Source organism: Xenopus tropicalis, chromosome 8, assembly GCF_000004195.4.
Source record: "Xenopus tropicalis strain Nigerian chromosome 8, UCB_Xtro_10.0, whole genome shotgun sequence".
NCBI classification, from domain to species: domain Eukaryota; kingdom Metazoa; phylum Chordata; class Amphibia; order Anura; family Pipidae; genus Xenopus; species Xenopus tropicalis.
This window is the reverse complement of record NC_030684.2, coordinates 142,266,509-142,291,916: the sequence shown is the minus strand read 5'-3', so window position 1 is coordinate 142,291,916 and position 25,408 is coordinate 142,266,509. Positions and strand designations below refer to the sequence as shown.

Sequence of the window (25,408 nt, the reverse complement as noted above, 5' to 3'; positions counted from 1 at the left end):
TGAACGGCAAATATGAGTTTCCAGAGAATTTATTGTGGAATGTTAAAAATCCTGACAAAAAAAATAAAAAAAAAAAAAAGGAAAAAAATAAAAACAAAATGTCTAATCGGCTAAAGTCAGGGGGCGCTGTTTCTCTAAACAAAATGTTGCATTTACAGGTACTTGTAGCAATCAGACATGCACCGGCAACACCATGGCTTTACTAAAAATCACACAACTGCAGAAGGCAAACCTGACGCGGTGGGAGGGGCTTAAAAAAAAAAAGAAAAGAATTAAAACTTTCAAAAGCATCCAAAAAAAAAAAAAATGATAAGTGAGGGAGGCTGTAGGGGTAAAAGAGCTCAAGTTAATTGGTACGGCCGGGATCTGCCCCGACCTATCCAATAAATAAATACACCAGGGTGAGTGTCGTCGCCTGTGGCAACTCGGGAAATTTCTCGGACAAAAACGCGTTGGTGAAATTTCCAATTGCAATTTCATTTACGGTAATGCTGTAATTCATGGGGTCCAGTGTTGATATCTGCCCCTCCCAACGCGGCGGTGGCGGTTTGTGTGTTCAACTGAAAATCAAGGTTGAAAAAACAGTTGAAATCCGTCTTTTTATCGGTGGAAGGTGGAGCAGATCCCTGGGCCGGAACTCTAGCGATAGCAACCGACGCAAAGGAGAAAACGAAAAAAAAAAAAGTACGCTGAAACCGATCCTTCGCTATACATTAATCATGAAAATATACTTCAATGACTCTACATTCCATGGCGAGATCTCACCGCGTGAGAAAACGGGAAAAAGAACAAAAAAGTTCAATTCCGGCTTAAAAATAAAGGTCAAATAAAAAGCGCGGGTTTGCTGGTTTGTTTGACATGTCCGGCGGTCGTTAGAAACAACGTAGGGGGCGCGGGAGAGACGGAGCCGGGGGGGCGCTAATGTCGGACACAACCAATCACAAACACGCTCAGTGCAGATCTGGTAACATTCCTTTTACAGAATTAAAAAAAAACCAAAAAGAAAACCCGGAAGCGCCGGCCGACGTTAAATGGAGAGGGAGAAGCATTTCTCCTCCTGCGGTTTGCTGATCCAGTTACCGTAACCCATCTCCTGCAGCGCCCTGAACAACTGTCCCTTGGCGGTTTGGTAAGTGGCGGCCGTCGCCTTGACGTCGCTGTAGCTGCCGAGCGCCAGCAGGTCGTGGCGCCCGCGTAGGACGGAGAGTTGTTGGAACAGGGTGAACATGTGCAGTTTGGACACGCGGGAGATCTCCAGTTTCACTCTGAAAGGCAATTGGAGGGTTTCAGTAAACGGGCGCGAATGCCATTGGACACGGGGCTGAGCCATTCAAGTCAGCGGGATGCATTTAATGGTGGTAACTTACCCCTCAACCTTGCCCTTGGTTCCATCCAGCACTTCAACTTCCTCGTCTGCCAGACACCAGTTCACGCTGGACTCTTTAGTCTTCCCCGTCTGCCGCGTGGAGTCGTACACGCTGACCCGTCCCACCTACGGGGAGAACAGAGCGTTAAATCATCGGCAAATTGAATTCTGTTATTAACAGCGCCCATTATAAAGGGATTGTTCCCCCTTAGTATCATGTAAAGCGTTCAATTCCGAGACAATTTGCAATTGGTCTTCATTTTATTATTTTTTATTATTTGCAGTTTTTGAATTATTTTGCTATCTGGTTGCTAGGGTTCAAATGAACCTAACAACCAGGCCGTGTTTTTAAAGAGACACATATAAATAGGGCCTAATTAAAAAGATAAGTAATAAACAATAGCAATAAAATGGAGCCTAAAGGTGGCCATACACGTTAAGATCCACTCGCTTGGTGAGGGGCCTGGGGGGAGCCGGAGGATGCTGGGGGTGCCCTGGGGGAAGCAGGAGAATGCTGGGGGGGAGCGGAGGGTTCTGCGAGCTACAGGATGGTAGTATATTCCAAACTCTATATTTTAACTGGAAAAGTTGGGGGTCGTCTTATACGCCGGTACTTACAAAGTTACACTATGGCGCAGTAACTGACTGTGGCCAGTAGAGGGAACTCCTGTCACTTTAGATCTCACCTACCTAGATATTATATAGGTATTATACAGGTACTGCAGGGAAATGGGCTGGATACGGGAAAGTACTACCAGTACCTACTGGAGTTTTCCCAGTTGATGTTTGAGCCATAGTGTTAATAAGCAGTAGGGCTGGAGGTGTAACTAAAGCGCTGTACAGTACAGGTACAAAAGCCACAGCGTCAGGTAAAAGAAATAAAGGGAAAGTTCTGTTACCTCTGGGTGGTTGACGACAAAAAGGTCCGGTAGTTGGTTCTGGAAGGCGTCTCCGTCCCGGGACATACGGCAGCAGATAGCACGCGTGAGGTGCCCCTGACTGAACAGATAACCTGAGAAGCACAAGAGTACTGAGTCTCTACTGGAGCATTAAACCAGAACCGCCCCCCCCCCCCCCCCCAACTCGGGCCGACATGTCCGCTCCAATTGACTTGATTTAATCAATGTAACCTTCAATAACATGATACAGAGTGGCTGGTGTTAATGGATTGATAAAAAGCACCACCAGAGGTTAATACGTAGGACTGTCTAATGATTCTAGAGAGAGAGCGCTAAGAGACCTCTCAGTGGCGCTTGTGACACTTACCGAGTGTTAGAGAGCTGAGGTACACGGGCTCCATAAAATGTGTAAGGAGCCCTCCCTGCAGGCCCAGTACATTCCAGCGCAGGATCTTATCACTGCAAGACATGGTGCGGAGCCTCTCCCCGTGCTGAATCCCATCCCAGGTAGGAACAATATCGCTGGACTCAACGGGAATAGTGCCCTCTCCTGTACAGGTAAAGTACTGTGTCAGGATCTGCTCTGTAGAACCCAGAGCTCTAGGTGAGACCTTACCCAGGGATCTATAAAGTGGTACCGCTGTCTCTCTCTGCCCCCTGGGGATCTGCTCTGTAGAACCCAGAGCTCTAGGTGAGACCTTACCCAGGGATCTATAAAGTGGTACCGCTGTCTCTCTCTGCCCCCTGGGGATCTGCTCTGTAGAACCCAGAGCTCTAGGTGAGACCTTACCCAGGGATCTATAAAGCGGTACCGCTGTCTCTCTCTGCCCCCTGGGGATCTGCTCTGTAGAACCCAGAGCTCTAGGTGAGACCTTACCCAGGGATCTATAAAGTGGTACCGCTGTCTCTCTCTGCCCCCTGGGGATCTGCTCTGTAGAACCCAGAGCTCTAGGTGAGACCTAAAGTCTCAGAACCCATGAAGAACTATAAGTAACGCACCATTTTCCACTTTAGTTCGCAGCTTGCCCTGCTTCACATTCTCAAAAATGGGACAGTGCTTGGTGTCTCCGTCTGCAGAAGGCTGGTCACTACAGGACTTGTCAAACAGCGCCCCATCGCCACAGGGAGCAGTACTGTAAGACAAAAGTTGCTTCAATACACATTGGAATGACATGTATAAAAGACAACCTTTCAGAAACAGAAATCCCTTCATACCTTATATACAGGTGAAAGGTCACACCGGGCCGGACCCTTAATAAATCCCCCTCGGCTTCTTCAAATATACTGTCATCTGGCATGTCCGGGTTGTACTTCATCAGCTGGCTGTACAGAAACCTAGGGAAATGGGCAGAATTATAACAGAAGCTCCCTCTGTTTAATATAGCTGCCATTTTAGCTTAGTGTCATGCAACTTCCTCCTCCTGCCCGAGTCTCCTTTAGTTCAGATTACAGCAGAGACGGGAGGGGGAGAAGGGATAAGGGAGGGGGAGAGAGGAGCAAGCTGAGCATGGAGGTTTGAGTAGAGAAGGAATTTTAATACAGAGAACTATGTGTAGAGAATAGAAGGAAATAAATGTTGTGTTTCTTTTGACAGGGCACAGCATTACTGTGAGTGTTTAGGTATGGGATCCCTTATCCGGAAAGCCCGTCTCCCATAGACTCCATTTTAATCAAATAATACAGAATTTTAAAACTTATTATTACAGAGAAAAAGAAAATCAAACAGTACCTGTACTTGATCCCAACTAAGATATAATTACCCCTTATTGGGGGCAGAACAGCCCTATTGGGTTTATTTAATGGTTAAATGATTCCCTTTTCTCTGTAATAATAAAACAGTATCTGTACTTGATCCCAACTAAGATATAATTACCCCTTATTGGGGCAGAACAGCCCTATTGGGTTTATTTCATGGTTAAATGATTCCCTTTTCTCTGTAATAATAAAACAGTACCTGTACTTGATCCCAACTAAGATATAATTACCCCTTATTGGGGCAGAACAGCCCTATTGGGTTTATTTAATGGTTAAATGATTCCCTTTTCTCTGTAATAATAAAACAGTACCTGTACTTGATCCCAACTAAGATATAATTACCCCTTATTGGGGCAGAACAGCCCTATTGGGTTTATTTCATGGTTAAATGATTCCCTTTTCTCTGTAATAATAAAACAGTGCCTGTACTTGATCCCAACTAAGATATAATTACCCCTTATTGGGGGCAGAACAGCCCTATTGGGTTTATTTAATGGTTAAATGATTCCCTTTTCTCTGTAATAATAAAACAGTACCTGTACTTGATCCCAACTAAGATATAATTACCCCTTATTGGGGGCAGAACAGCCCTATTGGGTTTATTTAATGGTTAAATGATTCCCTTTTCTCTGTAATAATAAAACAGTACCTGTACTTGATCCCAACTAAGATATAATTACCCCTTATTGGGGCAGAACAGCTCTATTGGGTTTATTTAATGGTTAAATGATTCCCTTTTCTCTGTAATAATAAAACAGTACCTGTACTTGATCCCAACTAAGATATAATTACCCCTTATTGGGGCAGAACAGTCCCATTGTGTTTAATTAATGTTTTATTGATTTTTTTAGTAGACTTAAGGTATGGAGATCTAAATTAAGGAAAGCCCCTTATCCGGAATACCCTTGGTCCCGAGCATTCTGGATAACAGGTCTTATACTTGTATATTTAAAGCTTAGTTTTTACCTTTCCTTCTACTTCCTATAGTGTTAGTAAAACATACATTGAAAAGGATTGATTACCTTATAAATCCCCGACGAGACACAATCTCTGCGTGGCAATCATTAACCGTCTCTCCTCTCAGGCTCAGTTCTTCTCCCTTCACACAGCGGTTCCCTATTGAGACAGACACGGAGAGACTGCTGTAGGGGGTACAGAATGAGGAGGGATACTAACGGCAGGAGAAAGGTGAGAGGTACCTACCAGTGCCGATGCTGACCACGGTGCCCAAGTCATCACTGCTCTTCTTCATGATAATAGCAGCTAGGATCTTTCTGCCCAGCAGACTGTTCTGGATTCGGGCTGTAAGGCTGTTGAACTTCTGGTGACTAAGCATGGCAATCTGGTCGTGGAAAGTACTTCCGCTCACCGGGAGCTGCAGGACAGATACAAGGGAGACGCTTAGGCAAAACTGACAAGTTTCATTGGCTGGGAATAAAGCTAAGCCTACAGAAGCCAACTTTCAGAGCATTATAATTGGTATTATATATATATATATATATATATATATATATATATATATATATATATATATATATATACCAATCTTGATTTCCAAAAGGTGACCAGTAAATACTACCTGCTGATTGGCTGCAATACGTTCCTAGGCAAGGTGCAAACATAAGACGATTTATTACATTACCAAAAAGTCTGATATTAGAAGTCTAAAACTGCTAATATCTGGAATTAATGTCAACTGTGAAAGTGCTCAGAGGACCACTAAGGACCCATTGGGGATGCACCGAATCTACTGTTTTAGGATCCGGCCGAACCCCCCCCCCCAATCCTTTGCAAAAGATTTGGCCGAACCGATAAGGAAGGATTAAAGAGAACCGCACAGTGAAAAAACTTCGACTTCCGGGTTTACGTGACAAAAAGTCACATGATTTTAAAGGGGTGGTTCACCTTTAATTAAGCTTTTAGAATGGCTAATTCTAAGCAACTTTTCAATTGGTCTTCATTATTTATTTTGTATAGTTTATGAATTATTTGCCTTTTTCTTCTGTTTGCAGCTTTCAAATGGGGGTCACTGACCCCGGCAGCCAAACCCTATTGCTCTGTGAGGCTCCAGTTGTATTGTTATTGTTACATTTTATCACTTTCCTATGTAGTCAGGCTATCGCCTATTAATATTCCAGTCTTTCGTTCCAATCAAAGCCTGGTTGCCAGGGTAATTTGAACCCTAGCTGCTGAAATTCCAAACTGGAGAGCTGCTGCAGAAAAAGCCAAATAATTCAGAAACCACAAATAAAAAATGAAGACCAATTGCAAATTGTCTCAGAATAGCGCTCTCTACATTTTACTAAAACTTGGGTTGAAGGTGAAAGGAGTTGTTCACATTTGAGTTAACTTTAGTATCATGTAGAAAATAATATACCTTGACATTTTGCCATTGGTCTTCATTTTTTTTTTTTTTTATTACCTGTAGTAGTTTTTTAGTTATTTCGTTTTTAGTTCAGGAGCTCTCCAGCCTGGAGTTTCAGCAGCTATTTGGTTACTAGGGTCCAATGTACCTTAGCAATCATGAAGTGGTTTGGATAAGAGACTGTTATATGAATAGGAAAGGGACTGAATAGAAAAGAAAGTTAGAAAAAGGAACAATAAAACTGGAGCCTCACAATAGGTTTTGGCTGCCGGGGTCAGTGACCCCCATTTAAAAACTGCAAAGAACTGGAAGAAGGTGGCAAATAATTCAAAAACTATAAACAATAAATAATGAAGAGCAATTGAAAAGTTGCTTAGAATCAGTTTTCTGCATCAAATTATTTAAGCTTAGCTCCCTCTGTCGCCCCTACCACATTCTCTCGGGGCTACCTACCTCCGTCATGACGTCCCCTTCCCGAGCCGCCCTTTCCGCTTCGCCGATTAGGACCCTCAGTGCCGCGTCGGCAGCTTCTGCCTTGGCCTGTTTCTTGTTAGAGGCGCTGACAGCTGGGAACCAGCGACCGCCGACCTTTGCTTGAAACACAAACCTGAGAGGCAAAGACAGATGTGAGAAAATGATAGGTCCCTGTTGATTGGATGAGGCCTATTAAACCAAAAACTAAAGGGATCATAGGAATTCGAGACAGGGCTTGTAGGGAGAAAGTGGGTCAGGGCTCGACTAATTATTCGCTATCATTGACCAATAATATCATCAGCTTCAGTTAGTCAAGGGTTCACCTACTTGGGGTCATGGGGGGGTCCAGTTTGGTTGACCATTTTAAACTCAGCGGCAAACCCCTTGGCACGAGCGTACTCCAGAAGGCCACTGACCGGGTTGGCATTGAGATATTTGATCAAGTCCCCGACGCTGGACGCCTGGGCCATTTTCAGATCTTCCACAGAGAGTTCGGGGACTGCAGGGAACTCTGTTGGGTTGGGATGGAAACTGGGCTCCAACTAAAAGGCAAAAGAGGAGATACGTTGGCTTTGTCACACCACGCCCTGGCTGGGGCACCTATCTAATCGTACGTTTGAAGGGCAAACAATGATCCTAGCAATCAGGAGCAGAGTTAAAGGGGAACTCCCCCCAAACATTTTTTCTTCAATTAAAAAACATGCAGCCATTTAATGCTTTTTAATGTAATTATATGGTTAGGAACAGTTCCCTAAGCAACAACCCCTGTTGATCTTGAAACTCAAAAAAAAAATAATAATCTAACAGTTGACTGTCCTCAGCCTGCATCCCCAAATCCCACAATTCCCTGCACATGTGATGGTAATAAGGAAAGGAACATCCCAGTGCAATGCATTGTGGGTTATGTAGCTGTGGAGTCGTTACAATTTGTAACATCAGTGTTTTAGTCCCTCCTCCCCTGCCAGGATTTCAAATGATGCAGAAGGTGAATACCTGTTTTACAGCTGGATTTCTGCACATAATAATGGTATTTATTCCTACTTTTTATGAAGGAACAGATTAAAACGATAGGTATATTAGGGGTTTTTCAGTTGTGCGGGGCTCTTCAACAAATTTTGGTTGCAGTTCCCCTTTAAAGGGGTTGTTCACCTATGAATTAACTTTTTGTAGGATGTAGAGAGTGATATTCTGAAACAATTTGCAGCTGGTCTTCATTTTGTGTTTTGTTCAGTAGCTATTGTGTTTTGTTCAGTAGCTATTGTGTTGCTAGGGTCCAAATTACCATGGCAACCAAGCACTGGAATATGAGTAGGAGAGGGCCTGAATAGAAAGAAAAGTAATAAAATTGCAGCTTCTCAGAACAATAGTTTGTGGGTTTCTGGGGTCATTGAATGCTGGAAACGGTTGGAAGAAAAAAACTAATAATTTAGAAACCATCACAAGAAAAAAATGACGACCAACTGAAAAGTTGCTAAGAACTGGCCATCTTATAAACAAACTAAAGGTTCATTTCTACCCCTTTAATATAGAAACTCTAAATAGTAAAGTGCCATTATGAATGTAAAAGCTGGATACCCAAGTATAAGAGGTAGAATTTCTCAAGTCTGTCTGGTTTGTTTACCTTGTCAGGCAGCAGCACGCTGTCTCCCAGGAGCTCCCTCACAGCAGCCTCGGCGGCTAGCTGTTTGGCCATCTTCTTGCTGTTAGCCACTACAGGAGGGAAGGTCTGGTTTCCAATCCTTACAGTATAAGTGAACCTACATATAAGCAGCACAGTATAAGCACAGGCAAAGCACAGATCAGTCCACTCAAATAGTTCCCACCAATTAAAGACACCGATTGGCTATCGAATCCATGAATAAAAATCTGATTTTGACTGCCGGGGTCAGTGACCCCCCCTATTTGAAAGCTGGAATGAGTTAGAAGAGGAAGGAAAATCTGAGCTGTCAATCATATATTGCCTTCCCCGCCTCTATGCTTCAGGCATAGGGGCAGGAAATTACTTTCGCTTTCCATTCAGCACTTCAGATAGTGCAGTATAAACAAGATTTTGGAATGATGCAAAGCCGTGATTGTGTACTGGCAAGCCCGAGGGAAACAAGATTTATATAATGAATGTAGTACAGGTATCGGACCACTTATCCGGAAACCCATTATGCAGAAAGTTCCAAATTACCGAAAGCCCATCTCCCAAAGACTCCATTTTAATCAAATAATTCACATATTTAAAAATGGTTTCCTTTTTCTCTGTACTAATAATAAAGTACCTTCTACTTTATCCGAACTAAGATATAATTACCCCTTATTGGGGGCAGAACAGACCTATTGGGTTTATTTCATGGTTAAATGATTCCCTTTTCTCTGTAATAATAAAACAGTACCTGTACTTGATCCCAACTAAGATATAATTACCCCTTATTGGGGGCAGAACAGCCCTATTGGGTTTATTTAATGGTTAAATGATTCCCTTTTCTCTGTAATAATAAAACAGTACCTGTACTTGATCCCAACTAAGATATAATTACCCCTTATTGGGGCAGAACAGCCCTATTGGGTTTATTTAATGGTTAAATGATTCCCTTTTCTCTGTAATAATAAAACAGTACCTGTACTTGATCCCAACTAAGATATAATTACCCCTTATTGGGGGCAGAACAGTCCTATTGGGTTTATTTAATGGTTAAATTATTCCCTTTTCTCTGTAATAATAAAACAATACCTGTACTTGATCCCAACTAAGATATAATTACCCCTTATTGGGGGAAGAACAGTCCTTTTGGGTTTATTTAATGGTTAAATGATTCCCTTTTCTCTGTAATAATAAAACAGTACCTGTACTTGATCCCAACTAAGATATAATTACCCCTTATTGGGGCAGAACAGCCCTATTGGGTTTATTTCATGGTTAAATGATTCCCTTTTCTCTGTAATAATAAAACAGTACCTGTACTTGATCCCAACTAAGATATAATTACCCCTTATTGGGGCAGAACAGCCTTATTGGGTTTATTTAATGGTTAAATGATTCCCTTTTCTCTGTAATAATAAAACAGTACCTGTACTTGATCCCAACTAAGATATAATTACCCCTTATTGGGGGCAGAACAATCCTATTGGGTTTAATTACGGTTTAAATATTTTTTTAGTAGACTTAGGATAGGCAATCCAAATTACGGAAAACCCCAGGTCCCGAGCATTCTGGGTAATGGGTCCCATACCTGTATAGGTAAAGTTTATTTTGTTCAACTAACATGATATAAAAGGATTTGGAATTATTTCTTTAAGGTGATAGGTCCCCTTTAAAGACCAAGTTGGCAGCTTATTTGCCCGTGTATGGGGCCCTCCAACAGGCCTCCCTGACCGATATCTGTCCACGTTGATGGGACAGGCTTGATTTTTTGTCGGATCGTGGACCGCATTGATATAGCCAGACCCAAGGTGGACATATGGGGGGGGGGGGGGGGGGGGGGGGAGATTTGTTCATTTGGTGACCTTGCCAAATGAGCAAATCTTACTGTGTATGGCCACCTTTACTTACACAGCTCCACCTTTACTTACACAGTAAGAAACTTGTTTCTTACTACAGTTATATGGGCTAAACACGAACTTATCCACAACGGCACTGCCAAGACATTTCAGCAGGGTCTTTATGTACCAGTCTGCTAGAGAAGAGCCCCCCCCCCCCGGAGATTCCTGGCAGTTACTGCTGGCACTTACTTCGGGTCATGGGGAGGTCCTTCTTGAGACACGAGCTGGAACTCGCACATACTGCCAGACTTCTGCCCGTGCTCCATGAGAATGCTGATGGGATTTTTGGTGCTGGGGAAAAATGGCTGTGCCGGAACTTTCAGCTGCGGAAGCAAACGGATAAACCTATTTCAGAGAGAGGCACTACTGTGAGAGAAAAGAGCGGTCTGAACCGGACAAACACAACCGGGATAAACACTAATACGAATAGTAATCTTACTTACCGGCAGGGTTTGTAATGGCACAAATGTCTGAATGGTGTGAAGGCCCCCGGCACCCCCACGTGAAGCACCCACCTCTTCTTTAACGTCTGGAAGTTGTGCGCCCTCTGCCATGACCTCCTCTTCCGTCCCGCCCTGCTCCTCGCGCAGGAGTATACGGAGAGCCAGAGCCGCTGCATCTTTTTTGGCCGTCTTTTTGCTGCTGGCTTCCGCCACCGGGAAACTGCGCCCGTCGATCACTGCCTGGATTTTGAACCTACGGCAAGGGGGACAGAGAAGCAATTGGATTTTGGCAGGGTGCGGTGTAAGGCAATAAACTGAAACGTGAGGCCCTCAGGATGGAAAAAAAAAAGAATGGGGTGTATGAAGTTAGGGCCATTTGGCCCTAGCAACCAGATAGCTGCTGAAACGCCAAAGTAGAGAGCTGCAGAACAAAAAGTAAAATAACTAAAAAAATGACAGCATGAAGACCAACTGCAGATTGTCTTAGGGTGCCCATACACGTTAGGATTTGGTGATCTTGCCAAGCAAGCGGATCTTCACCCGATATCCCCACCTAAAGGTGGGCGATATCGGGGAGCGTGTAGGCTAATTCGATCGTTTGGCCAATTATATTGGCGGCAATGGGGGCAGTCAGTTCGGGGACAGCACCAACGAGCCGTTGTGGTCCCCGATCCGACTAGATTTTCTAACCTGCCCAATCGAGATCTGCCCGATTTGAGACCAGATATCAGTTGGGCAGGCCTGTCGGTAGGCCCCATACACTGGCCGATTAGCTGCCGAATCTTTCTAAGGGACCCATATCAGCAGCTACAATCGGCCCGTGTATGGCCACCTTTAGAATAGCACTCTTTTCGCCATGCTAAAGGTTTACTCAAAGATGAAAAACCCCTTTAAGCAACACCTTGAGATCTGCTTCACTGGCAAGGTCAAGCAAGTGGACAAATGCCAGGTCAGAGTGTTGGCCAGTAAACCAATGCCCAGATTATATAGCAAGCCTATGGATTTTTAAACCTGCCCAATAAATACCGATCAGACCATTGGGAGGCCACCATATAGGGGCCAATAACCTCCTGATGCAGTGGAGGGGCCAAACCAGCAGCCCATGTTATAGCCAGCTTAACCCTTGATGTAATGGGCCAGTGGGCTATTACAGTTACTGTTTCAGGCATCATTCACTGACATGTTTCTTGCAGCTTCTCAGTGAATGAGTGTGCTCTATTTGCCAATGGGAAATGCCCAAATGAAGTGACCAATAAACAGAGCCTGAAATGATGAAATCACTGAAAATATATGGGGCTCAAACCTTATTACCCCTCTCCTTTTTTTAAAAAGAAACCTCTTGCTAAAATGTACCCTGGGGATTTGAGTGATGATTAACCTTACCGGGGGTCATGGGAGGGCCCGCTCTGGTTGAGGAGGACAAAGTCACAATGCTGGGAGCAGTAGTGGGTAAACTCCAGGAGGCCACTCACGGGGTTCTTCTCTCGGCACGCCAGCAGCTTCTCTAGCCGGTTGAATTCTTTGACGGGTTCGTAAGCCTGTGTGAATTCATTGTGGATCTCGGCCTCCGGAATTCCTACCAGAACGTCGGATTGATTCATGGCATTCATGGCGTTCATAGCTTCGGGGATATCGTCGGAGGCCCACTTTCCGTTCTCAAAGTCATCAAACTCACTTCCCCCCTTCGCCCGCTTCCTCGGAGGTTCCTCAGATGCCTCGAAGGGGGGCACATTTTGGTCAGCGATAAACCCGTCCCCTGGGACTGGCCCCACGGGGAGCTCCGTATGGACAGCTTCAAGCATCGAGGCGGCTTGTTGGCCGTTTTCGAGTTCCCTCTCGGCAGGTGTCTCCGGCTCCTTGGCTTCCGACACTCCTTCCAATTTCACCTCCATCGCGTGGATTTCGGCCGCCCTTTTTTTAATCAGCATCCTCTCACGTTTCTTGTCGGTGAGAGTCCATTTTACCGGGTTCGAGCTCACCTTGCAGGCCTCGCCTTGTTTTTCGAGAGCGTTTAGGATCTGGGTGAGTTCGGGCATTTTAGGGATCCCGACGTTCTTGCGGATGATGAAGGGCGTAGATGGCTGAGAATTGTACAGGAAGTCACAGACTTTTTCCTTGTTTGCCGCCATGACTTCGGGGGAACAGGGGACCGAATTGTCTTCAGAATCGGAGGTGGACAACCCTTCGGCCGGAGATGAGCTGCCCTGATAGCTGCTGCTGCCGCTGCTTTGAGACGGGGGAGGATGAGTGGCGGAAGAGACTCTCCACACTGGCGGCGTCCCAAGACTCTTGCAGAGCAAACCCTTTCCCTCAAATCTGTATAGAAAATGGTTGATGCACTTCTTTGCGACCTTAAAGCGCCAAGCTAACTCTTTTGCCGTGAAAGTCTGGCCGTCACTTAGCCCCCGGATGTAATCCAATAGACGGCTTTCTACAGGATCACGAGAGACCGACAGTGATCCGAAAGCTTGGGCCAGACCGTAGATATGGGCAGGGGGTCCCCGGTTGCTGAAGCGTGGCGGCGCAGGAGGGGTTTGCAATAAGGGGCGCTGCCGGGTATGTCGGGGCGGGTAGAAGTCTTTCGGTGGGGTGCGGTATGTGTGCCAAGCAGCAGCGGGGATGTGAGGCGCTGACGTGTATCCCAAGAGGAAGTTTCTCTGCTGCTCACGGAGACTTTGAGGCTGGTATTCCTGTCGGGGCAAAGGAAAAAGAATTAGGAATTGGGAGTAGCAGCTATACGTTCCGTACGCCGGCCTAGAACTCTCGCTGCGGCTGATGGGCAGGGGGCTCCGCTTACAGAACGGCTGAAAGAAGAATAAATAATAAACACACAGCCCACGGATTCGCTACAGCTCCCACATCTATCGCCAACTCAAACATACTGTATATACAAAAGACAACGTTCAACTGTAAGCTCCGGGGGCTGGGACTTCTACTATTTCCTTGGCTACTGTCCCTTTAAATCCACCCTGTAACTAATGCTGAGCTTGCCCCAGGGTGGCACAAATGGCAGGGGTGCCCTAGCCGATGCCAAACAGAAGGAGCTGTGCCATGAAGGCCTTACCTGCGCTTTAGAGAAAGGAGAGAGGTAGTCTGTACGGGGCAGCATGAGAGACACCTTCATGGATGAGCAGAGAGAGTTAAGAGACGGCTAAGCCGGAGGATGGGAGAACGGAGCGGAGCATAGGCGGAGCGGCTGGGGGCAAACAGCACTTGGGCCTGACGTTTGGAGAGGCAAATTCCAGCCGTTTCCTGGTTATAAACCACTGAAGGTTTCGGTTTCCTTTCTCCGCAAATCTCTCCCCTCTCTCCGGCCTAAGCATCAGATATCAAGTCTAGGGGGTGGAGCAAGGGGCGGGGCTTCCCCATTCACACACTCGCTCTCAGCACAGCCAATGTAAATGCCAGTCACTAGCAACACACGCTTCAGAGGGTAAAGCCAACAGTGTTTATTGTGGTGCTATTGCTCCGGGGGCACTACCTGCCCTGTGTGACCCATGCAGCGGGGCAACTAACCCAGGCAGGGCTACACTGGGAAACAACAGGCCAATAGGTCTATGAAGATTTTCATTCATCCAGGTCATGGTATATCTAGTATAAATAAATCTAAAGCAACTGGACTTGTTTGGTAATCATTGAAGACGTTTCACTACTCAATAGGACAATAGTGACTTTCCCATGGGAAACATCCCAGAATGCACAGCTGCTCAGCTCTCCCATCAAACTAGTGAGCGACTCGCTGAGTGGAGTCCGACACACTGGCCACCCCGGCTCAACAACTCAACTGGCCATTAGCCATCATTCCGAGCCCACATTACTCATACAGCCATGCCGAGCAACGCAGGGTTAATGCTGCCACAGCAAAAATACTGAAATATTGAACAAGGTCACAGCGACCCAGAACCAACTCCCCCCACCCCCACAAGCACGCCCCCCAAATCAATTAACTCTCTCAGTGCCAGATTGAACATCACTCGCATTAACTTGCAGCAACCAGGCCTTTTCTTTTACTCTTTGGGGCACTGCTCCCCAAAGTCTTAATCAGTCCTCATAGGGGTGCCTTACAGTGACTGTTACCCCAATGTTTCTATATATCTGTAACCTTGTTATGGGCTAAGGGGGCCCAGCCTGAAGGCCAGTTAGGGGGGGATTTGGGGTGAGTGCTTATTTGTGCCCTGGGTACCCCTGGAACTATAGCGGGGTGACTGTTACCCCAATGTTTCTATATATCTGTAACCTTGTTATGGGCTAAGGGGGCCCAGCCTGAAGGCCAGTTAGGGGGGGATTTGGGGTGAGTGCTTATTTGTGCCCTGGGTACCCCTGGAACTATAGCGGGGTGACTGTTACCCCAATGTTTCTATATATCTGTAACCTTGTTATGGGCTAAGGGGGCCCAGCCTGAAGGCCAGTTAGGGGGGGATTTGGGGTGAGTGCTTATTTGTGCCCTGGGTACCCCTGGAACTATAGCAGGGTGACTGTTACCCCAATGTTTCTATATATCTGTAACCTTGTTATGGGCTAAGGGGGCCCAGCCTGAAGGCCAGTTAGGGGGGATTTGGGGTGAGTGCTTATTTGTGCCCTGGGTACCCCTGGAACTATAGCGGGGTGACTGTTACCTTGTTATGGGCTAAGGGGGCCCAGCCTGAAGGCCAGTTAGGGGGGATTTGGGGTGAGTGCTTATTTGTGCCCTGGGTACCCCTGGAACTATAGCGGGGTGACTGTTACCTTGTTATGGGCTAAGGGGGCCCAGCCTGAAGGCCAGTTAGGAGGGGATTTGGGGTGAGTGGGGTGTCAGTACAGTGACCCAATTACAGACAAAGCAGTTCTGCAGACACTGAATACACAGTACTGCAGGTATTATCAAGCAGCCTAGCGCCAAGAGCCCACAGTCCCTGTAACAATCCATATGGCACAGATACGAAAAAATTGGGCTCTGTCTGCACATATACAGATAGCTAGCACCCCTGAACCAGCAGCACAGCGCCCCCTGCGTGGCCCTTGCCTACATGACAGCCACACTCACCCCACTGTCAGCCATGTCATCACAAGCCCCTGCAGATTCACCACCCTCATGCAAACGCCAGATTTGCTCCGGGTTATTCAGGCTCGACAGGTGACTCCATGGACCTCAAATTCAAAAGGAAATATTTTCAGATTTCCAACTGGGCCAACATCACAAACCGTGGCAGAACAATAAGCTGTACCCCCATACTGTACTGTCTAAGGGAAACACTATGGCACCCCCTACCCATATGTATAAATACAAATATACAGAGAAGGAATGTTCTGGGCACACAATAAGCTGTACCCCCATACTGTACTGTCTAAGGGAAACACTATGGCACCCCCTACCCATATGTATAAATACAAATATACAGAGAAGGAATGTTCTGGGCACACAATAAGCTGTACCCCCATACTGTACTGTCTAAGGGAAACACTATGGCACCCCCTACCCATATGTATAAATACAAATATACAGAGAAGGAATGTTCTGGGCACACAATAAGCTGTACCCCCATACTGTACTGTCTAAGGGAAACACTATGGCACCCCCTACCCATATGTATAAATACAAATATACAGAGAGGGAATGTTCTGGGCACACAATAAGCTGTACCCCCATACTGTACTGTCTAAGGGAAACACTATGGCACCTCCTAACCATATGTATAAATACAAATATACAGAGAAGGAATGTTCTGGGCACACAATAAGCTGTACCCCCATACTGTACTGTCTAAGGGAAACACTATGGCACCCCCTACCCATATGTATAAATACAAATATACAGAGAAGGAATGTTCTGGGCACACAATAAGCTGTACCCCCATACTGTACTGTCTAAGGGAAACACTATGGCACCCCCTACCCATATGTATAAATACAAATATACAGAGAAGGAATGTTCTGGGCACACAATAAGCTGTACCCCCATACTGTACTGTCTAAGGGAAACACTATGGCACCCCCTACCCATATGTATAAATACAAATATACAGAGAAGGAATGTTCTGGGCACACAATAAGCTGTACCCCCATACTGTACTGTCTAAGGGAAACACTATGGCACCCCCTACCCATATGTATAAATACAAATATACAGAGAAGGAATGCACTGGGCACACAATAAGCTGTACCCCATACTGTACTGTCTAAGGGAAACACTATGGCACCTCCCTCCCATATATATAAATACAAATATACAGAGAAGGAATGTTCTGGGCACACAATAAGCTGTACCCCCATACTGTACTGACTAAGGGAAACACTATGGCACCCCCTACCCATATGTATAAATACAAATATACAGAGAAGGAATGTTCTGGGCACACAATATGCTGTACCCCCATACTGTACTGACTAAGGGAAACACTATGGCACCCCCTACCCATATGTATAAATACAAATATACAGAGAAGGAATGTTCTGGGCACACAATAAGCTGTACCCCCATACTGTACTGTCTAAGGGAAACACTATGGCACCCCCTACCCATATGTATAAATACAAATATACAGAGAAGGAATGTTCTGGGCACACAATAAGCTGTACCCCCATACTGTACTGTCTAAGGGAAACACTATGGCACCCCCTACCCATATGTATAAATACAAATATACAGAGAAGGAATGTTCTGGGCACACAATAAGCTGTACCCCCATACTGTACTGTCTAAGGGAAACACTATGGCACCTCCTACCCATATGTATAAATACAAATATACAGAGAAGGAATGTTCTGGGCACACAATAAGCTGTACCCCCATACTGTACTGTCTAAGGGAAACACTATGGCACCTCCTACCCATATGTATAAATACAAATATACAGAGAAGGAATGTTCTGGGCACACAATAAGCTGTACCCCCATACTGTACTGTCTAAGGGAAACACTATGGCACCCCTACCCATATGTATAAATACAAATATACAGAGAAGGAATGTTCTGGGCACACAATAAGCTGTACCCCCATACTGTACTGTCTAAGGGAAACACTATGGCACCTCCTACCCATATGTATAAATACAAATATACAGAGAAGGAATGTTCTGGGCACACAATAAGCTGTACCCCCATACTGTACTGTCTAAGGGAAACACTATGGCACCCCCTACCCATATGTATAAATACAAATATACAGAGAAGGAATGCTCTGGGCACACAATAAGCTGTACCCCCATACTGTACTGTCTAAGGGAAACAATATGGCACCTCCTACCCATATGTATAAATACAAATATACAGAGAAGGAATGTTCTGGGCACACAATAAGCTGTACCCCCATACTGTACTGTCTAAGGGAAACACTATGGCACCTCCTACCCATATGTATAAATACAAATATACAGAGAGGGAATGTTCTGGGCACACAATAAGCTGTACCCCCATACTGTACTGTCTAAGGGAAACACTATGGCACCTCCTACCCATATGTATAAATACAAATATACAGAGAAGGAATGTTCTGGGCACACAATAAGCTGTACCCCCATACTGTACTGTCTAAGGGAAACACTATGGCACCTCCTACCCATATGTATAAATACAAATATACAGAGAGGGAATGTTCTGGGCACACAATAAGCTGTACCCCCATACTGTACTGTCTAAGGGAAACACTATGGCACCCCCTACCCATATGTATAAATACAAATATACAGAGAGGGAATGTTCTGGGCACACAATAAGCTGTACCCCCATACTGTACTGTCTAAGGGAAACACTATGGCACCCCCTACCCATATGTATAAATACAAATATACAGAGAGGGAATGTTCTGGGCACACAATAAGCTGTACCCCCATACTGTACTGTCTAAGGGAAACACTATGGCACCCCCTACCCATATGTATAATACAAATATACAGAGAAGGAATGTTCCGGGCACACAATAAGCTGTACCCCCATACTGTACTGTCTAAGGGAAACACTATGGCACCCCCTACCCATATGTATAAATACAAATATACAGAGAGGGAATGTTCTGGGCACACAATAAGCTGTACCCCCATACTGTACTGTCTAAGGGAAACACTATGGCACCCCCTACCCATATGTATAAATACAAATATACAGAGAGGGAATGTTCTGGGCACACAATAAGCTGTACCCCCATACTGTACTGTCTAAGGGAAACACTATGGCACCTCCTAACCATATGTATAAATACAAATATACAGAGAAGGAATGTTCTGGGCACACAATAAGCTGTACCCCCATACTGTACTGTCTAAGGGAAACACTATGGCACCCCCTACCCATATGTATAAATACAAATATACAGAGAAGGAATGTTCTGGGCACACAATAAGCTGTACCCCCATACTGTACTGTCTAAGGGAAACACTATGGCACCCCCTACCCATATGTATAAATACAAATATACAGAGAAGGAATGTTCTGGGCACACAATAAGCTGTACCCCCATACTGTACTGTCTAAGGGAAACACTATGGCACCCCCTACCCATATGTATAAATACAAATATACAGAGAAGGAATGTTCTGGGCACACAATAAGCTGTACCCCCATACTGTACTGTCTAAGGGAAACACTATGGCACCCCCTACCCATATGTATAAATACAAATATACAGAGAAGGAATGCACTGGGCACACAATAAGCTGTACCCCCATACTGTACTGTCTAAGGGAAACACTATGGCACCCCCTACCCACATGTATAAATACAAATATACAGAGAGGGAATGTTCTGGGCACACAATAAGCTGTACCCCCATACTGTACTGTCTAAGGGAAACACTATGGCACCTCCTACCCATATGTATAAATACAAATATACAGAGAGGGAATGTTCTGGGCACACAATAAGCTGTACCCCCATACTGTACTGTCTAAGGGAAACACTATGGCACCCCCTACCCATATGTATAAATACAAATATACAGAGAAGGAATGTTCTGGGCACACAATAAGCTGTACCCCCATACTGTACTGTCTAAGGGAAACACTATGGCACCTCCCTCCCATATATATAAATACAAATATACAGAGAAGGAATGTTCTGGGCACACAATAAGCTGTACCCCCATACTGTACTGACTAAGGGAAACACTATGGCACCCCCTACCCATATGTATAAATACAAATATACAGAGAAGGAATGTTCTGGCACACAATATGCTGTACCCCCATACTGTACTGACTAAGGGAAACACTATGGCACCCCCTACCCATATGTATAAATACAAATATACAGAGAAGGAATGTTCTGGGCACACAATAAGCTGTACCCCCATACTGTACTGTCTAAGGGAAACACTATGGCACCCCCTACCCATATGTATAAATACAAATATACAGAGAGGGAATGTTCTGGGCACACAATAAGTTGTACCCCCATACTGTACTGTCTAAGGGAAACACTATGGCACCTCCTACCCATATGTATAAATACAAATATACAGAGAAGGAATGTTCTGGGCACACAATAAGCTGTACCCCCATACTGTACTGTCTAAGGGAAACACTATGGCACCCCCTACCCATATGTATAAATACAAATATACAGAGAAGGAATGTTCTGGGCACACAATAAGCTGTACCCCCATACTGTACTGTCTAAGGGAAACACTATGGCACCTCCTACCCATATGTATAAATACAAATATACAGAGAAGGAATGTTCTGGGCACACAATAAGCTGTACCCCATACTGTACTGTCTAAGGGAAACACTATGGCACCTCCTACCCATATGTATAAATACAAATATACAGAGAAGGAATGTTCTGGGCACACAATAAGCTGTACCCCCATACTGTACTGTCTAAGGGAAACACTATGGCACCCCCTACCCATATGTATAAATACAAATATACAGAGAAGGAATGTTCTGGGCACACAATAAGCTGTACCCCCATACTGTACTGTCTAAGGGAAACACTATGGCACCTCCTACCCATATGTATAAATACAAATATACAGAGAAGGAATGTTCTGGGCACACAATAAGCTGTACCCCCATACTGTACTGTCTAAGGGAAACACTATGGCACCCCCTACCCATATGTATAAATACAAATATACAGAGAAGGAATGCTCTGGGCACACAATAAGCTGTACCCCCATACTGTACTGTCTAAGGGAAACAATATGGCACCTCCTACCCATATGTATAAATACAAATATACAGAGAAGGAATGTTCTGGGCACACAATAAGCTGTACCCCCATACTGTACTGTCTAAGGGAAACACTATGGCACCTCCTACCCATATGTATAAATACAAATATACAGAGAGGGAATGTTCTGGGCACACAATAAGCTGTACCCCCATACTGTACTGTCTAAGGGAAACACTATGGCACCTCCTACCCATATGTATAAATACAAATATACAGAGAGGGAATGTTCTGGGCACACAATAAGCTGTACCCCCATACTGTACTGTCTAAGGGAAACACTATGGCACCCCCTACCCATATGTATAAATACAAATATACAGAGAGGGAATGTTCTGGGCACACAATAAGCTGTACCCCCATACTGTACTGTCTAAGGGAAACACTATGGCACCCCCTACCCATATGTATAAATACAAATATACAGAGAAGGAATGTTCTGGGCACACAATAAGCTGTACCCCCATACTGTACTGTCTAAGGGAAACACTATGGCACCCCCTACCCATATGTATAAATACAAATATACAGAGAGGGAATGTTCTGGGCACACAATAAGCTGTACCCCCATACTGTACTGTCTAAGGGAAACACTATGGCACCCCCTACCCATATGTATAAATACAAATATACAGAGAAGGAATGTTCTGGGCACACAATAAGCTGTACCCCCATACTATACTGTCTAAGGGAAACACTATGGCACCCCCTACCCATATGTATAAATACAAATATACAGAGAGGGAATGCCCTAAGGGGGGTATGAGAGGCGCAGCCCCCCCAGGCGGTTAGGGAAGGAGCTGGGGGGCTCAGGTTCCAGGGGTACAAGCAGAGTCCCTGTGCCAAGGAGCGGAGGGGTCAGACCGGCAGTCACAGAGGGAAAGTAGTCCCTGGAAGGAGGAAGGAGAGGGAAGAGTACCCCCTTGCCCCGCCCCCTTATAAGGCTGCTAGAGGTTCGCAGCGCAGCGGCACAGGGGCCCCTCCCTCTCCCTCAGGGCGCAGGCTCCGGTTACAGTTCCCAGCATTCCCCATGCACACACTCCCGGGGGTCTCCCCATGCCTTACCGATCCCGTGGTGGCGGCGGCACAGCCCCTGCAGCTCCTCTTTCTTTGTCCACACACGCCACTGCTTCCGGCCGGTGAACTTCCGCTTCCGGAGCAAAAAAGAAAAAAAAATTCTCCCGCCCAGAGGACCGTCACACACAGAGGATGGGGGCGCAGCCAAGTACGCATGCGCAGAGCGGACGGGCTCACTAGCGGGCTCTGGCGGCGGCAGTGGCGAAGTGCACAGTGGTTTCTCACAGGAGCACGGAAGATATGGTGAGGGGAGGGCAAAGTTTTCATTGGTTGCTATGGGTTACCAGACCTGGGCAAAGCTTGTGACTTCTGCTACTTGTTAGTTTTCACAGTAATGCCCCTGTAGTTGCCATTGTGCTGGGCTTCATTACTCCCCTCCTTTCCAGCTCATGACAGGCACCATGGTGGCCCCCAAGTATTTCATGACAGACACCATGGTGGCCCCCAAGTATTTCATGACAGGCACCATGGTGGCCCCCAAGTATTTCATGACAGGCACCATGGTGGCCCCCAAGTATTTCATGACAGACACCATGGTGGCCCCCAAGTATTTGATGACAGACACCATGGTGGCCCCCAAGTATTTGATGACAGACACAATGGTGGCCCCCAAGTATTTCATGACAGACACCATGGTGGCCCCCAAGTATTTCATGACAGACACCATGGTGGCCCCCAAGTATTTCATGACAGACACAATGGTGGCCCCCAAGTATTTCATGACAGACACCATGGTGGCCCCCAAGTATTTCATGACAGACACCATGGTGGCCCCCAAGTATTTCATGACAGACACCATGGTGGCCCCCAAGTATTTCATGACAGACACAATGGTGGCCCCCAAGTATTTCATGACAGACACAATGGTGGCCCCCAAGTATTTCATGACAGACACCATGGTGGCCCCCAAGTATTTCATGACAGACACAATGGTGGCCCCCAAGTATTTCATGACAGACACAATGGTGGCCCCCAAGTATTTCATGACAGACACAATGGTGGCCCCCAAGTATTTCATGACAGACACGGTGGTGGCCCCCAAGTATTTCATGACTGACACGGTGGTGGCCCCCAAGTATTTTGTGACAGACACAATTGTGGCCCCCAAGTATTTCATGACAGACACAATGGTGGCCCCCAAGTATTTCATGACAGACACAATGGTGGCCCCCAAGTATTTCATGACAGACACAATGGTGGCCCCCAAGTATTTCATGACAGACACAATGGTGGCCCCCAAGTATTTCATGACAGACACAATGGTGGCCCCCCAAGTATTTCATGACAGACACAATGGTGGCCCCCAAGTATTTCATGACAGACACAATGGTGGCCCCCCAAGTATTTCATGACAGACATGACGGTGGCCCCCCAAGTATTTTGTGACACACACGATGGTGGCCCCCAAGTATTTTGGGACAGGTGGCCAGTAAGCCCATCTCACAAGGCTGTGATGGGCTGGCAAGGAAATGGTACATAATGAGGGCTATCTGGGACCTGCGGCTGAAAAAGCAGGAGATAAGGGAGGCATATGGCAGACTTGGTCATTCAGGGTAAAAACAACAATCCATGCTGAGTGATTCATTGGGAGTTGGGAGGAAAGGGGATCTCACCATCAGCATAGGAAGGGGTTCCTTACTGTAAGGGCAGTCAGGTTATGGGGTTCCCTACCTAGAGAGGGGGAATGAGTGATACATTGGGGGTGGGGAGGAAAGGGGATCTCACCATCAGCATAGGAAGGGGTTCCTTACTGTAAGGGCAGTCAGGTTATGGGGTTCCCTACCAAGAGAGGGGGAATGAGTGATACATTGGGGGTGGGGAGGAAAGGAGATCTCACCATCAGCATAGGAAGGGGTTCCTTACTGTAAGGGCAGTCAGGTTATGGGATTCCCTACCCAGAGAGGGGGAATGAGTGATACATTGGGGGTGGGGAGGAAAGGAGATCTCACCATCAGCATAGGAAGGGGTTCCTTACTGTAAGGGCAGACAGGTTATGGGATTCCCTACCCAGAGAGGGGGAATGAGTGATACATTGGGGGTGGGGGGGAAAGGGGATCTCACCATCAGCATAGGAAGGGGTTCCTTACTGTAAGGGCAGTCAGGTTATGGGGTTCCCTACCAAGAGAGGGGGAATGAGTGATACATTGGGGGTGGGGAGGAAAGGAGATCTCACCATCAGCATAGGAAGGGGCTCCTTACTGTAAGGGCAGTCAGGTTATGGGGTTCCCTACCAAGAGAGGGGGAATGAGTGATACATTGGGGGTGGGGAGGAAAGGGGATCTCACCATCAGCATAGGAAGGGGTTCCTTACTGTAAGGGCAGTCAGGTTATGGGGTTCCCTACCAAGAGAGGGGGAATGAGTGATACATTGGGGGTGGGGAGGAAAGGGGATCTCACCATCAGCATAGGAAGGGGTTCCCGCCCCAGAGTTGTGTATAAGTAGAGTGTTAGTGTATGGATTCCAGGAGCAGAAGAAACAGACACATGAGTTAGAGTTTCATTGCAAATTTATTCTATATATTTCTATATATATATATATTAGAGAGAGAGATATAATTTTATTTCCCGCTGATAAGTGTGGGAGCGAGTGGGGAGTCGCCCCCCAGGATCCCGACTATATAGAAAGATAAAAAATAGCTCACTCAGTTAAGGATATCTCTTATAAAATATAAAAAAGAACATGTTTAGCGATGTGAGATGGGCGGGGTCGCCCGAATGCTGGGCGGGGCACAGGAACGAGACAGTTCGGAACGTGCTACATTCTTCTGCGGGGACGGACATGACACTTTCACGCTTAGGTACAGGGGCTGTTATGGCTGGAGTCTCCCACCACCCAGACTGCCTGAGAATTCTCTGTACTTCATGCAACATGGCTGTTCTCTTTCCCATGGTCAGGAAGCAAAGGGGCTTTGATTCACTAGGGGATTTTACTATTGTTTTACTCTCTGTGGGAGACTCTGTACCTGGGTAAGTATTGGGGGAGATTGGATTCACTTACCCAGGGGGGGGGGTCCTGCCTGACCATGGGAAAGAGAGCAGCCCAGGAGCAGGAAGTACAGAGAATCAGAGCTCTGTACCTGGGTAAGTACTGGGGGGAGATTGGATTCACTTACCCAGGGGGAGGTTCCTGCCTGACCATGGGAAAGAGAGCAGCCCAGGAGCAGGAAGTACAGAGAATCAGAGCTCTGTACCTGGGTAAGTACTGGGGGGAGATTGGATTCACTTACACAGGGGGGAGGTTCCTGCCTGACCATGGGAAAGAGAGCAGCCCAGGAGCAGGAAGTACAGAGAATCAGAGCTCTGTACCTGGGTAAGTACTGGGGGGAGATTGGATTCACTTACCCAGGGGGAGGTT

At 46.1% G+C, this 25,408-nt stretch overlaps 1 protein-coding gene across 3 annotated transcripts; it reads right to left on the bottom strand.

Moving 5' to 3' along the window:
- Nucleotides 1–13: 13 nt before the first annotated feature.
- Nucleotides 14–22,335, bottom strand: adar (adenosine deaminase, RNA-specific). Of its 3 annotated transcripts, XM_031891020.1 has the most exons (16): nt 22,042–22,121; nt 15,854–15,957; nt 12,214–13,520; nt 10,831–11,083; nt 10,577–10,710; nt 8,481–8,616; nt 7,187–7,401; nt 6,839–6,992; nt 5,224–5,395; nt 5,043–5,136; nt 3,481–3,600; nt 3,265–3,398; nt 2,633–2,815; nt 2,266–2,378; nt 1,368–1,492; nt 14–1,265 (listed from the first exon to the last, which is right to left on the bottom strand). In XM_031891020.1, the coding sequence occupies exons 2-16, from the start codon at nt 15,866–15,868 to the stop codon at nt 1,028–1,030; spliced, it is 3,393 nt and encodes a 1,130-aa protein (XP_031746880.1). In that variant the 5' UTR covers nt 15,869–15,957; nt 22,042–22,121; the 3' UTR covers nt 14–1,027. The 3 variants fall into 3 exon arrangements, with proteins under 3 accessions (XP_031746880.1, XP_031746878.1, XP_031746879.1); XM_031891018.1 differs by lacking the exon at nt 15,854–15,957 and having other exon boundaries at nt 22,042–22,335; XM_031891019.1 differs by lacking the exon at nt 15,854–15,957 and having other exon boundaries at nt 10,903–11,083; nt 22,042–22,335.
- Nucleotides 22,336–25,408: the final 3,073 nt, after the last annotated feature.

Excerpts from the sequence above, each read along its gene's own strand:
- adar (XM_031891018.1), bottom strand. The coding sequence starts at position 22,320 with ATGAAAACTTTGCCCTCCCCTCACCATATCTTCCGTGCTCCTGTGAGA. Across the intron at positions 2,816-3,264 it reads GCGAACTAAAGTGGAAAATG|GAGAGGGCACTATTCCCGTT; the intron begins GTGCGTTACTTA and ends TTACCTGTACAG. Across the intron at positions 2,379-2,632 it reads CCTCAGCTCTCTAACACTCG|GTTATCTGTTCAGTCAGGGG; the intron begins GTAAGTGTCACA and ends TGTGCTTCTCAG.